Source organism: Sylvia atricapilla, chromosome 23 (genome assembly GCF_009819655.1).
Source record: "Sylvia atricapilla isolate bSylAtr1 chromosome 23, bSylAtr1.pri, whole genome shotgun sequence".
In the NCBI taxonomy this organism is placed as follows: Eukaryota; Metazoa; Chordata; class Aves; order Passeriformes; family Sylviidae; genus Sylvia; species Sylvia atricapilla.
The window spans coordinates 5,982,687-5,994,884 of NC_089162.1; the positions used below are offsets into that span (position 1 = coordinate 5,982,687).

The following is a 12,198-nucleotide window of genomic DNA, read 5'->3' on the forward strand; positions in this document are numbered from 1 at the left end:
CTCAGAGCTGGAACACGTCCTGCCAGCACAGGAAAGTGCTCTGCTAGCAATGCAGGAAATCCAGGGAATTAAAGGGAACCTTGGCAGATCTTCACCTCATCTGAAGCAGGAACTGAGTGAAAATTCCACAAAGTGCATAGAGAAAAGAGGGATTCTATTGCTCTCCCAACTGTGGTTTTGACTCCTTTAGGAAACAGCAGCAAACTGCACCCTGGGAGTCTGCCCCTGCTTATGGCTATTGCAACCCTCTGCTGCTCCACATCCTGCAGGGATCCCAAGCCAGGCCCTAATTCCACGTTGTTCTATTCACCTTGCTGTGTTTTATTTACAGAGATATTGCAGAACATCATGTGAACCGAGCACAAGCAGCAGGAACGGCGTGGGTTTGGCAGTGCCAGGTGCAGCGTGGGGAAATGATGCTCTCGTGGGGTTCCAACTCCTGGAATCCATGGGAAAAGGGATAGCAGAGAGCTAAGGGGTGCTGGGAACATCCAGACCTTTCCAGAGTCCAGCTGAGATGCAGGAGCTGGTCCAAGTAGGGGCTTGCTTGGGTTTTTATTCTGGCTTTTTCCAAAATGCACAGTTTTATCTCCTTGACTGTTGATTTAAATTAGGCACAACGTTATTCTGCGCTCTCTGGGGAGAGACAGAAGCGAATCAGACCCCAGGTGCTCCCTGGGGCCCCTGGTTTAGGTGAGAAGAACCAGCCCTGGCCTGGCTGGCATGCTCAGGGTGCCCCTGGGGCCGTGGGTGCCTCCCCTGGCACGGGGTCCTGGTGTCTGTACATTCACCACGCTGCCACCCCTCCGCTGCTGTCACCCTGGACACGAGCTGCTGGTGGGCAGAAATCCTGCTGGGAGAGGAGGGGGTCCTGCTGGATGGACACCACGCAAGACAAGGTTCTCTCTTGAGGTTCTCTCTCCATCTTCTTTTTTTTTTTTTTTTTTTTTTTTTTTTTTTTTTTTTTGGCTTGGGCTCCGAAATCCATCCTGTTTATTCCTATTTACACCGACGGGTTGACGTGAGAGTGATGCCCCCTCCTCCCTTCCACCCACAGCTCGTAGGCTCTCACTGCTGCAGGGTCTGTGGGTGGGAGAACCTTCTCGACCCTCCTGGGGACCTCTGAATGTTTTTTTATTTTGGGGAGAGGGGTCAGGTTTTATGTAATTTCCGAAGGCTTCAGCAGTTCAACGCCGGGTGAGTCAGCTGGAGGTGAAGGCAAAGCTATTGCACGGAGCTCCCAGAGGCCCTGTGTGCCTCTGCTGCCAAGCGGGAAGGGGTGGCCTTGTCTTTGGTGAGAGTTGTGCCAGCGCTACCTCCTGGTGGCCCCGTGGCCACCCTGTGTCCAGGCCGGGTGACCACGGGCGAGGACCCAGCGAGAGCGCCTCGATCCTCCTGGCGCTCCCACCTCCAACACAGCATCAGGGTGGCTCAGAAAAGCGCCCTTGGGGGTCACCCAGCGGGGTGAGAGACCTTCCCACCCCTCTCCATCCCCACCAGGAGCTGGGGCACCGAGCAGCGCCCGGCTCCAGAGCTCCAGCCCCGTCCCCGCTGTGCATGAATGGCGTCGCCTCCTCTTCCCCCTCCGTCCCTGAAAGAAATGCGGGTGCTGTTTGTGACTCTTAGCAGTGGAGGATCTTCATGAAAGCCTTGCGAAACTCGATGTTGAAGGTGGTGTAGATAATCGGGTTGACAGCGCTGTTGACATAGCCCAGCCACGTGAAGGCACTGTACATGGCCGGAGGGATGTTGCAGTCGCAGTGCATGTTCAGGATGTGAGTGATGAAGAAGGGGAGCCAGCAGATGATGAAAACACCTGGAGGGGGGGAAAAAGGAGAGAGGAGGGTTTTGATTGCTGAAAGCTGGGCGGGTTCTCAGGCTGGGAGAGCTGTGAGGTTCTCTTGGGCAGAAGGGGAATGTATTTCCCAGGGCAACGAGCTCTGTGTGTGTGTGCTCAGTATCCTGGTCTGTGTTTGTGTGCTCAGTGCCCTGCCCTGTGTGTGTGTGTGTGCTCTGTGTGTTCTCAGTGCCCTGCTGAGTGTGTGTGCTCAGTGTCCTGTGTGTGTGTGCTCAGTGCCCTGTGTGTGTGTTTGTGTGTGCTCAGTGCCCTGTGTGTGTGTTTGTGTGTGCTCAGTGCCCTGTGTGTGTGCTGTGTGTGTGCCCAGTGTCCTGTGTGTGTGTTCTCAGTGCCCTGCTGTGTGTGTGTGTGTGTGCTCAGTGCCCTGTGTGTGTGTGCTCTGTGTGTTCTCAGTGCCTTGCCCCGTGTGTGTGTGTGCTCAGTGACCCACTCTGTGTGTGTGTGTGCTCAGTGCCCTGCTCTGTGTGTGTGTGTGCTCTGTGTGTTCTCAGTGCCCTGCTGTGTGTTTGTGTGTTCTCAGTGCCCTGCCTCGTGTTTGTGTGTGCTCAGTGACCCACTCTGTGTGTGCTCAGTATCCTGGTCTGTGTTTGTGTGTGTGCTCAGTGTCCTGGTCTGTGTTTGTGTGTGTGTGTTCTCAGTGCCCTGCTCTGTGTTCTGCCCTGGCACTGAAAAACCCCTCTGCTCGTGTCATGAGCCCAGACACAGCAGGAGCTCTGCCCTTCAGAGGGGTCAGCTCTGCTGAGTTCTACCTTCTGTTCCAGACAGCCCCAGGAGCTCTGCCCCTGTTTTGGGAGCTCGGATGTCCCCAAGAGGGGCAGCTCTGGGCACCTTTAGTGCAGCACCACCAGCTGTGCGTGGCTGGGGAGGACAGACCCCCCATGGGCAGGCTTTGCCTGCCTTATCTATGGAGGGAAATGAATTCTGAGGGGTTTTGGGAAGTCAGCCTGCAGAGGCCTGGGGTTTGTGCAGGGAGCCCAGGGCAGGCAGGGCACGCTCTCACCGAGCACGATGGCCAGCATCTGCGTGGCTTTCTTCTCCTTCTGCTGGGACAGTTTCCTCCTGATCACGGCCTTGAGCAAGTTCCTCGTCTTGCCGTTGGGCAGGGAGTGGATCTCGAAGACCCTGGCTGTGTGGTGGGATTCTTTGGCATGGCCATTCTTCTCCACCTTCCCGGGGCTGCTCAGGGGTGCCTGCAGGGTAGAGTTGTTGCCCCGATTAGAAGCAACTGGCACAATCAACTGGTGGTTACTTGGTGCTGTGGGTTTGAGGGCCGTTTTCTCAGGGGGACTGGTACTGGACACCATCTCCATTTCCATCTCTTCTATGTGACTCTCTGCCTCCTGGACAAGAATCAAATGTCCACAACATAATGACAGGTAAATACACAGAGAGGAGCAACGAACATTCCTTACAGAGTGAAGCTGGATGATGTTGGAGAACAGTCAATCCCTCTTCTCCCTCCCTGCCTGCTGCCTGGAGAAAAGGGCTGTGGTGTGTTTGGATGTTTTGGGCAGATGGGATTGACAGAGCTGCACTGGAGGATTCTCTCTTTTGGCCCAAAGAGGCTCAGAAATGGGGGAGACGCCGTCTCCGCTCTCCACAGGTTTTATTCGGGTTTTCAGAACGAAAAATAAATAAAAATGGAATCAACAAAAGCAAAACCCAGCAAAGCCACTGCAGACCAAGATTTAAATAACAGAGAAGAGGAGGAGGAAATCAAAGGCACAAAAAAATGTTCAAATGCCGTGGCTTTTAGAGCTGATCTTTAGGTGAGCTTAATCTGGCTTTTCGAGCTCTGTGAGCTTAAACCCCCTGCTTCACTCCAAGGAATGGGAAAGACTATTTAAATCTTGAGATCGAACGGCAACCTTTGCTCTTAGGTTTATTTTTCTCCCACCCTACATAAATGAACCTCGTGTCCTGAGGGAGAAGGGGAAGGCTGAAGGCTCTGGAAAGCTCCCACTTCTCTTTAACACTCACCACTTTGCGCTTATTAACTTGGAAGCTCCCATTGGACTTCACAATAACTGTGCAGAGCTTGACGTCTTCTGGATGAGTGCATTTGTCCTAAGGGGCAAGCACCAGCTCAGAGGTTACACAGGCACAGAGGGGTCGGGAAGGGAAGCTGGTAAGAGGGAGGCACGTGGGAATACAAAGGAATCAATCAGGAATTCCTCAGCGTGGCCGAGGCGCCGAGCAGGATGGAAAAGTGGATGGACACCTGCCGTGGAGGAGCAGGGCTGGGGGCTGCTGCTGCCCCCTGTGCCATTCTCCAGAGGAAGGAGGCCACGGAGCTGTGCTGGTGTCTGTGTGTCCCTGCCTCCTTTCCAGGCAGCACAGTGTGGAGCTGGAGCCTCTGGGCCTGCACATCCCCCTGGCGGTGCTGTGTGTGCTGCCAGAGCCGTGTTTTGACAAGTGCTTTCACACCCAGCTGGGCTCCCTGACACGCAGCTCCCGCTTGGAGAGGCTGATCCTGCAGAGCTGTCCTTGCCAGGGAGGAGCTGAGCATCCCAGGCATCCCCACGGAGCCCTGGGGACACCTTACAGCTCCTGCAGGAGGGCTGGAGAGGGGCTTGGCCACCAGGGAATGGCCTTAAGCTGAAGGAGGGTGGGTTAAACTGGATATTGGCAGGAAATCCTTCCCCTGTGAGGGTGGAGAGGCCCTGGCACAGAGAAGGTGTGGCTGCCCCATCCCTGGAGGTGTCCAAGGCCATGTTGGATGAGGTTTGGAGCCACGTGGGACAGTGGAAGGTGTCCCTAAATGGGCTTCGATGTCCCCAAACTGTCCCTGGATTCTGTCACTCTGTGGGGCTGGCCCAGACAGACAACAGTGCAGCCACTCCTGGGCAGCCCAAGGCACTGCTCTGGGGGACTGCAGCAGCTCCTGGAGCAGCCCCTGAGACCCAGGGAGACCCAAGGAGCCCCAGCCAGCGAGCTGGGACCCCAACGTGTGCTACCGGCACCCCCAAACTGACCACAGCACCCCAAACTGACCACAGCACCCAGCTGGGGGAGCCGTGCCCAGGCAGGGAGGTTTGGGGCAGGGGGTTTGGGGCAGGGGGAGGACGGAGAGCTCTGGGTACCTTCAGGGGAGCCTGAGTGTCCGAGTCCAGCACGTGGCTGCTGCGCTTGGTGCTGACGCGCTTCCTGCGGCGCCGCAGCACGATGTAGATCTGCACGTACACCAGCAGCGTCACCATGAAGGGCACGTAGAAGGACACGATGGAGGAGTACACCACGAAGGCCGGGTTGCCAATGATGCACTCCTTCTCGTCTGCAAGGGAAAAACCTTTCAGGGTTGTTGTTCCTGCCCCGCTGCTTGTCCTTGCCTTCTGCCCTCGGGCTGGATCACCCCAAAATTCCTGGCTGCTCCTTGCCTGGCAGCCACGACTGCTGATCCCACCCAACCCAGCGTGCCCAGGAAACTGCTGCCCAAGCTGCCAGTCCTTTTCTCTCCTGCCTCTCCTGTCCCTTTTTGTTTGTGTTTTTACAGAAGAGGGGTTTTGAATTTGTAGTGGACAAATGTCAAGGTGACACGGGTTTGGTGGTGTGTGAACTTCGACACTGCCTCAGTTGTGGTGAGTGTGAAACCTGCTCTGGAACAGCTGGAGATGAACCAGACCCAGAATCAGTGTGCAAATCGTGAGGGGTGGCAGTGGGGGAGAACAAATACACCTCAGAGCTGACCCCACGTCGGTTCCTGGCTGTCTGGGCACCCAGGACGACACCAGGAGCCATCTGCAGGTGGCAGAGGCCTCACCTGTGTTGTTGAGGCCGAAGAGCAGCGGGCAGGAGATGGCAAAGGAGAGCACCCAGACGACGGCGATCATGACGGTGACCCTGCGCTTGGAGCTGTAGCGGGTGTTGTAGAGCATGGGCATGGCCACGGCCGTGTACCTGCAGGGGACACACACACAGCCCTGCTGTCACCCTGCCAGGCTCACACTGCCCCGGCAAGGCGCGGCTCAGGTGTCCCAGGGTGGCTGCAGCCACACCACGAGAGCTGAGGCTGGGTCAGCTCAGCACGGTGTTCTCACAGAATCCCAGAATCCCAGAATCCCAGAATCACAGAATCACAGAATTCACAGAATTCACACAATCACCAAGAGACCTCCAAGACCATCGAGTCCAACCCAGCCCTGAGACCTCAACTAAACCCTGGCACCAAATGCCACATCCATTCTTTGCTTAAACACATCCAGAGATGGTGACTCCACCACCTCCCTGGGCAGACAATTCCAGTACTTTATCTCTCTTTCTGTGGAAAACTTCTCCCTAATATCCAACCCCTATTTCCCTTCTCCTCCCACCCCTTGGCACTCAGGCCTGCTGCACCATCCCAGAATGCAAACAGCAGGACCAGACTGGTGGGAGCACAGAGACAACTCCATCTGCACTCCCAGCACCAGCGTTTCTGTGTCTCCGGACAGAATTCCCCTCCCGGAGCTCATGGAGATCCTTCAGGCTGCTCTTCAAAGAGCTGCCACCTCTGAGTCCCAGGTGAGATGTGACCACACAGAGGTGGCTGGGACCTGCCACCCCGGCTGTGGCACGCCTGGTGGCACTGAGCCCTCACCTGTCAATGCTGATGGCACAGAGGTTGAGGATGCTGGCCGTGCACATCATGACGTCCAGGGTGACAAAGATGTCGCAGTGGATGCGGCTGAACCGCCACTCCCCAACCACCTGCAGAGAGACAGAGGGCTGGTGAGGAATTCCTGGGGCTGGAGAGGAATTCCTGGGGCTGGTGAGGAATCCCTGGGGCTGGAGAAGAATTCCTGGGGCTGGAGAGGAATTCCTGGGGCTGGTGAGGAGTCCCTGGGGCTGGTGAGGAATTCCTGGGGCTGGAGAAGAATTCCTGGGGCTGGAGAGGAATTCCTGGGGCTGGTGAGGAGTCCCTGGGGCTGGTGAGGAATTACTGGGGCTGGAGAGGAGTTCCTGGGGCTGGTGAGGAATTCCTGGGGCTGGAGAGGAATTCCTGGGGCTGGAGAGGAATTCCTGGGGCTGGTGAGGAGTCCCTGGGGCTGGTGAGGAATTACTGGGGCTGGAGAGGAGTTCCTGGGGCTGGTGAGGAATTCCTGGGGCTGGAGAGGAATTCCTGGGGTTGGTGAACAATTCCTTTGGAATGGTGAGCAGCCCCTGGGGCTGGGCTGCTGCTGGGGCACAAAAGGAGGGTTTGGCCGGAGGATGGAGAGGTGGGTGATTTGGGCTGTGCTGGTTCAGGGGCAGAGCTCTGTCCCTTCCAGGCCACTGTGGGTCCGTCCTGCCCAATTCCACCCGGGGGTAGCCCCAGCAGCAATCCCGGGCTGGCACTGCGGTGACATCACGGAGCACAAGGCTCCTCCGGCTCAGAAGCGAAGATAAAGGAGCTTTACCAGCTCTGGGAAGCGTTTCAAGGCAGAATAAGGAGGAAAATGCATTAATTTTAATTCCCAAGCACCTCTAATTGTACTTACAGCTTTTTTTCCCCACCAATTTTTCCAATTACACCCAGCAAAGGTCAGCAGCTGACAAGCAGGAGCTTCCCTTAGTTTCTTAGTTTAAAAAATCCGGGTAGACATTCCTCACCTTTATCTTTTTTTTTTTTTTTTCTATTTTTTTTTCTTGTGAGCCAAACGAGTTTAATTCAGAGTGAAAAGCCTTTAACACTCCATACGATGTGCTAAAGACAAAGAACTAATGATAACACTTCCAGGCACCAGTGGCCTTTTTTCTCTTCACTTCTCTTGCTGTTGAAGCTGAACTTTGCCAATTAAGTTTAATAGCAATTATTCGGACTGCTGTGGTTGACATGTGATGAAAAAAAAAAAAAAAAAGTATATTTCCCTCTTAACAAAAATAGAGTCCTACTGCATTTGAAAATAGAATGAATAAGATATCTATTCTTCAGTTATTTCTGCTCTGATATACATAACCATAGGCAGCATAAAGAAGGAAGAATGACTGCATTGAAGCCTGAGTGACAGATGAATACTCAGTGATTAAAAAAGCACTTAAGAGACGGTTACATCAGGAACTTGGAGGAGAATTTGCCAAAAGGCAAAGGTTTCCAGCCAGATCCAAACCTCTGTAAAACCAATTTCCTCAGGGCATGGTTTGGGAGACGCTGGGAACTGCAGTTCTTTCTCTTGGTGCTTTCATTTATTTATGGAGAAAAATCTCCAAAATTTGGGGATAAAAAAGATCTGTTTGAACCAAGGCTGGATTTTGGGGGTTTTTTTAATGTTTCATTTTGATTTTGAGTTTTAGGCCAAGCTTGTGACACCAGACCTGGAGAAAACTGTCCAGAACACTGGCAGATTAAAGCAGCTGTGGCTCCTGACCAACCCCCGCACGTGAGCCCAGAAAAAGGGAGAGGATTTTGCATCATTCCTGATTTATTCTTCTGTCTTAAAAATTAAAATCATCTGAGAGATTCTTCTGGCTTGACCTGAGGGAGCAGGAGCGTCTCCACTGCTGGAATTCCAGCAAAGGGAATTCCAGTCCATCCTATTCCTTTTTTTTACCAGGAGCAGAGGTTTCCAATGGGTCTGGTAAAAAAGGGATGGGATGGGGATGGGATGGGAATGGGAATGGGGATGGAATGGAATGAAATGGAATAGAAATAGAAATAGAAATAGAAAGAAATAGAAATAGAAATAGAAATAGAAATAGAAATAGAAATAGAAATAGAAATAGAAATAGAAATAGAAATAGGAATGGAACGGAGCGGAACGGAACAGAACAGAACGGAACAGAACAGAACAGAACAGAACAGAACAGAACAGAATAGAATAGAATAGAATAGAATAGAATAGAATAGAATAGAATAGAATAGAATAGAATAGAATAGAATAGAATAGAATTAGACTAGAACAGAATGACATCAAGGTCCCAGAGGCAGTGCCTGCTCTCCCACCAGCCTGTGGCCACGTTCATGAGCTTCAGCAGAGGCACGGGGCTGTCCGTGCTCTGAGTGCCAGGAAAACAATCATTAACTCCAGTGATAATTAGCACTGTGCTCTCTCACAGCCCCTGTCACGTCTGTGGGTTTGTTTTGTTTGCAGCAGGACTCAAAGGGCTCCTTGGCTCCTTCCGCTGCTCTCCTCTCTGTGTTATCGTTCCCTCCAAAAGTGAGTGCCTGGGAATTAACTGGAACCTCAGGACGGTTTTGTGCTGAAGGCTGAGGTGTGAAAAGTGATTTTCTCCCTTATATTGTAACATAAAAACTGTGGATTCCCATTCTACTTCCACAATTGCCTTCCTGCAGCCCGTCAAACACAGGCCCTTGATTGCCTATTTTCTCTTTTTTTTTTTTTTTTGATTGCTGGATTCAATGATCCTTGTGGGTCCCTTCCACCTCCACAAATTTGATGTGGTTTCAGTGTGATACCCGTGGTGGAGTTTTGAACTCATAATTGGGGCCCTTTCCCTCCTGACCCCGAATTTCTGGTGCAATTGGGGGATGTCATTTAGCCCTCTGAGCAGCAGTGAGGTTTCAAGCTAGCTGCTCTCACATCCATCTCCTGGGAAAAAAAAGCCTGGTAATTTCAGGAATGAAAAAGCTACAATTTCAGGAACAGGAGGGGAAAAAAAAAAAAAAAAAAAAAAAAAAGGCAATTTCAGGAATGAAAAAACCCTGCACTTGAAGGAACGAGAAAACCTGTATTTAGGGCACGGAAAACACTTCTGGGGAAATTCAGGAGGCCTGGCAGGAGCTGATTTCCAGCCTGCCTAAATCCTTGAGCCAGGAATTGTGATCCCTTACCTCCAGGTAGACCACCCAGGGCATGCAGAGCGTGGCCACCAGCAGGTCAGCCACGGCCAGGCTGACGATCAGGTAGTTGGTGGTGGTCTGCAGGGCTCTCTCCCTGTGGAGCACGAGTTTAGAGAGTTAGGATTTTTTTTAGCCAAAAGGTTAGAAGCAGGTTATATCGATTTAGATGCAAGCTAGGAAAAACGAAAGGTAAGTAAATGGTTATCAGGTGGTGGAGCTGGAGCTGGGTGATGCATTGCTGAGTGTGATGTGCTTGGTTAAAGTTGTGTTTATAAAAGGAAATTAAATAGAGGGACCATCAAAATGACAAATAGGAACCAATGGGACCATGACCTGCACCTGGATTCAGTGCTAATTAATGGATTAATGCTAATTAATTCCTCCATGAAGCAGGAGGGATTGGATGGTGCCAAAAGGCCCTGCCAGCAGCAAGGAGGTAGAGAGGTCATTGTGATGAAGACTTTCCTGACTTCATCTTCCAGGTCAACTGACCCAATCCGAGACCTGCCCAGTTCAAGAGGAGAATTGCCTGTGAAGGGATTTTAACCTCATTTTAGCTTCATTTTAACCTCATTTCAACCTCATTTTGGTACAAAGCAGGAGTGGGAGGTGCTGGGATTATGCAAACGTGCAATCATTTTGTGTCTATAAGACTTTGGGAATAAACAGAGGGCCAAGAGCCTGGACTCCTGACATCACAACAAACCATCCCACTTTAAGCTTCACTAATTAGGGAGTCCTTAATGGCGATTTTAGGGGTGTCCTGGGCTGTAGTTTAGGATGTATTCTATCACCATCTGCAGTTAATGGCCCATCAATGCCTCGTGCATGACTCACAGATCACTCCCTCCGGGTGTTATCTCTCTTTAATGGGCCATCAAGGAGCTCCTGGATGACTCAGCATCCCATTGGGAGATGCTCCGCCCACGGGGAGGAGCCAAGCATTCTCACCTGGATATAAGCTGGGATTTGGGACAGTAGAAGCAGCCCTCACCCACTGGATTCCCAGAGGACTGGAGCTACCAGACCTACCAGACCTTTCTACGAGATCACTGCTTCAGGAAGACCCCCTCACCTGGACTGCTTCCATCACCCTGATCAGGCTGTGTTCTGACTCTGTCAGTGGTTTGTTCTTTGGTGGTTTTTCTGGGGGGGGGGGTTTGGGGTTTCTTTTGTTTGTTTGTTTGTTTTTGGGTTTTTTGGGGTTTTTTTTTGGTTTTTTTATTGTTGCATTCATTTTATTTTATTTTATTTTATTTTATTTTATTTCCTTTTATTTCCTTTTCTTCTCATTAAATTGTATTTCTGACTTGGAGCCTCTCACTTGGTTTGCTTTCAAACCACAGCCAGGGGTTCCTCAGGGCTCACCTGGACACGGCCATGCACACCAGGACGTTGCCAAAGACGATGATGAAGATGAGGAGGGCCAGCAGCACGGCGTAGTAGTTGTAGTGCGGCTTCTGCGCCGCGTCCGACGCGTTCAGGGCCCTGCTCCAGTTCCTGTCCCCGTCGTACCACGAGAGGTTGAGGGGATCCATGGGGCTCCGAGTGGCAGCTGCCGGCCCCACCCTGCCGAGGAGCGGTTGGAGGTCGGGCCAGCATGGAAAAATCAGAAATGGGATTAATGAGGTTGGGTTGTCCCCGCCCCGGGTGGGAGGTTGGGAATGGGAGCAGGGCTGAGCCAGGCAGGGATTCCTGGAGCTGGGGTTTGTTTCCAGCTCACCCCCACACTGCTGGGCCAGTTCCTCGGTGCTAAAGGTGGGTCAGGTGTGGGGTTTTTGCTCCCTGTGAGGTGTGCACAGTTCAGGGCAGAAGTGCCATGACCCACTTCATGTTTATTTTCCATGTGTTTCATGGGCCTTTGGGCTGTATTCCTTTTATTTTTTTTTCTTTTGTCTTTTCCTTAGTGTTTTGTTTTGTTTTGGGGTTTTTTTCCCTCTAGCAGCGAAATAAATAAATTTTAAACCCGAGCAGTGACAATGATGGAATTTGACAGCAGCAGCTTTGCAGTCAGGGCTGCCTCTGCCATTGCCCCTTCACAGTGAGGTGACAGTGAAGGGGGACATGGTGAGGACACAGCCCTCAGCAGCTCCTGGCACTGGGAACGTGGTTTTCCTGCTTTTCCTTGGAAAATCTGGTCACCACAGCAACACCCCCCACCATTCCTGGCCAATGGCCACGTGCTGGGCACTCCTCCAGAGATAAAATATAAAAAAAGTGGGATTTCTGTGGAGTTCCCTAAAACCTGGGGAAGATTTGGCATTTGTTTTACCCCTGTGAGTGGCTTTTGGACCTTTTTCTGTCCTTCTGTGCTGTCACAATATCCTGGAGAAATTCAGCTGCTGGGACAGGGGTTTGTGTGTCATCAACTTGAAACTCAGACACCAAAAAGCTCCTCGGTGCTGAAGGAGGCTGTGGGGTGGGGAGCTCTGGCTGCTGCTGGTTTGGGGTCCCTCTCTGGTGCCAGGATAGGAAAAGCCAATTCCATGTTTGCAGTGAGACTCCCGGGGTGTTTTTGGGAACGTTTTCCCGGCTGTGTGGGGAGGATGTCCCAGCTCTGGGCTCAGGGCAGGGCTGTGGGCAT

The 12,198-nt window shown here is 52.2% G+C and overlaps 1 protein-coding gene across 2 annotated transcripts; it reads right to left on the reverse strand.

Annotated features, from left to right (window-relative positions):
* Positions 1-1,472: 1,472 nt before the first annotated feature.
* DRD2 (dopamine receptor D2) lies at positions 1,473-11,177 on the reverse strand. Of its 2 annotated transcripts, XM_066334905.1 has the most exons (8): positions 10,983-11,177; positions 9,606-9,708; positions 6,435-6,544; positions 5,619-5,755; positions 4,942-5,132; positions 3,839-3,925; positions 2,859-3,198; positions 1,473-1,816 (listed from the first exon to the last, which is right to left on the reverse strand). In XM_066334905.1, exons 1-8 carry the CDS (start codon positions 11,150-11,152, stop codon positions 1,623-1,625), a joined length of 1,332 nt encoding a protein of 443 aa, XP_066191002.1. In that variant the 5' UTR covers positions 11,153-11,177; the 3' UTR covers positions 1,473-1,622. The 2 variants fall into 2 exon arrangements, with proteins under 2 accessions (XP_066191002.1, XP_066191003.1); XM_066334906.1 differs by lacking the exon at positions 3,839-3,925.
* Positions 11,178-12,198: the final 1,021 nt, after the last annotated feature.

Excerpts from the sequence above, each read along its gene's own strand:
- DRD2 (XM_066334905.1), bottom strand. The coding sequence starts at position 11,152 with ATGGATCCCCTCAACCTCTCGTGGTACGACGGGGACAGGAACTGGAGC. Across the intron at positions 5,133-5,618 it reads CTTCGGCCTCAACAACACAG|ACGAGAAGGAGTGCATCATT; the intron begins GTGAGGCCTCTG and ends TTTCCCTTGCAG. Across the intron at positions 3,926-4,941 it reads ACACTCAGGCTCCCCTGAAG|GACAAATGCACTCATCCAGA; the intron begins GTACCCAGAGCT and ends CTTGCCCCTTAG.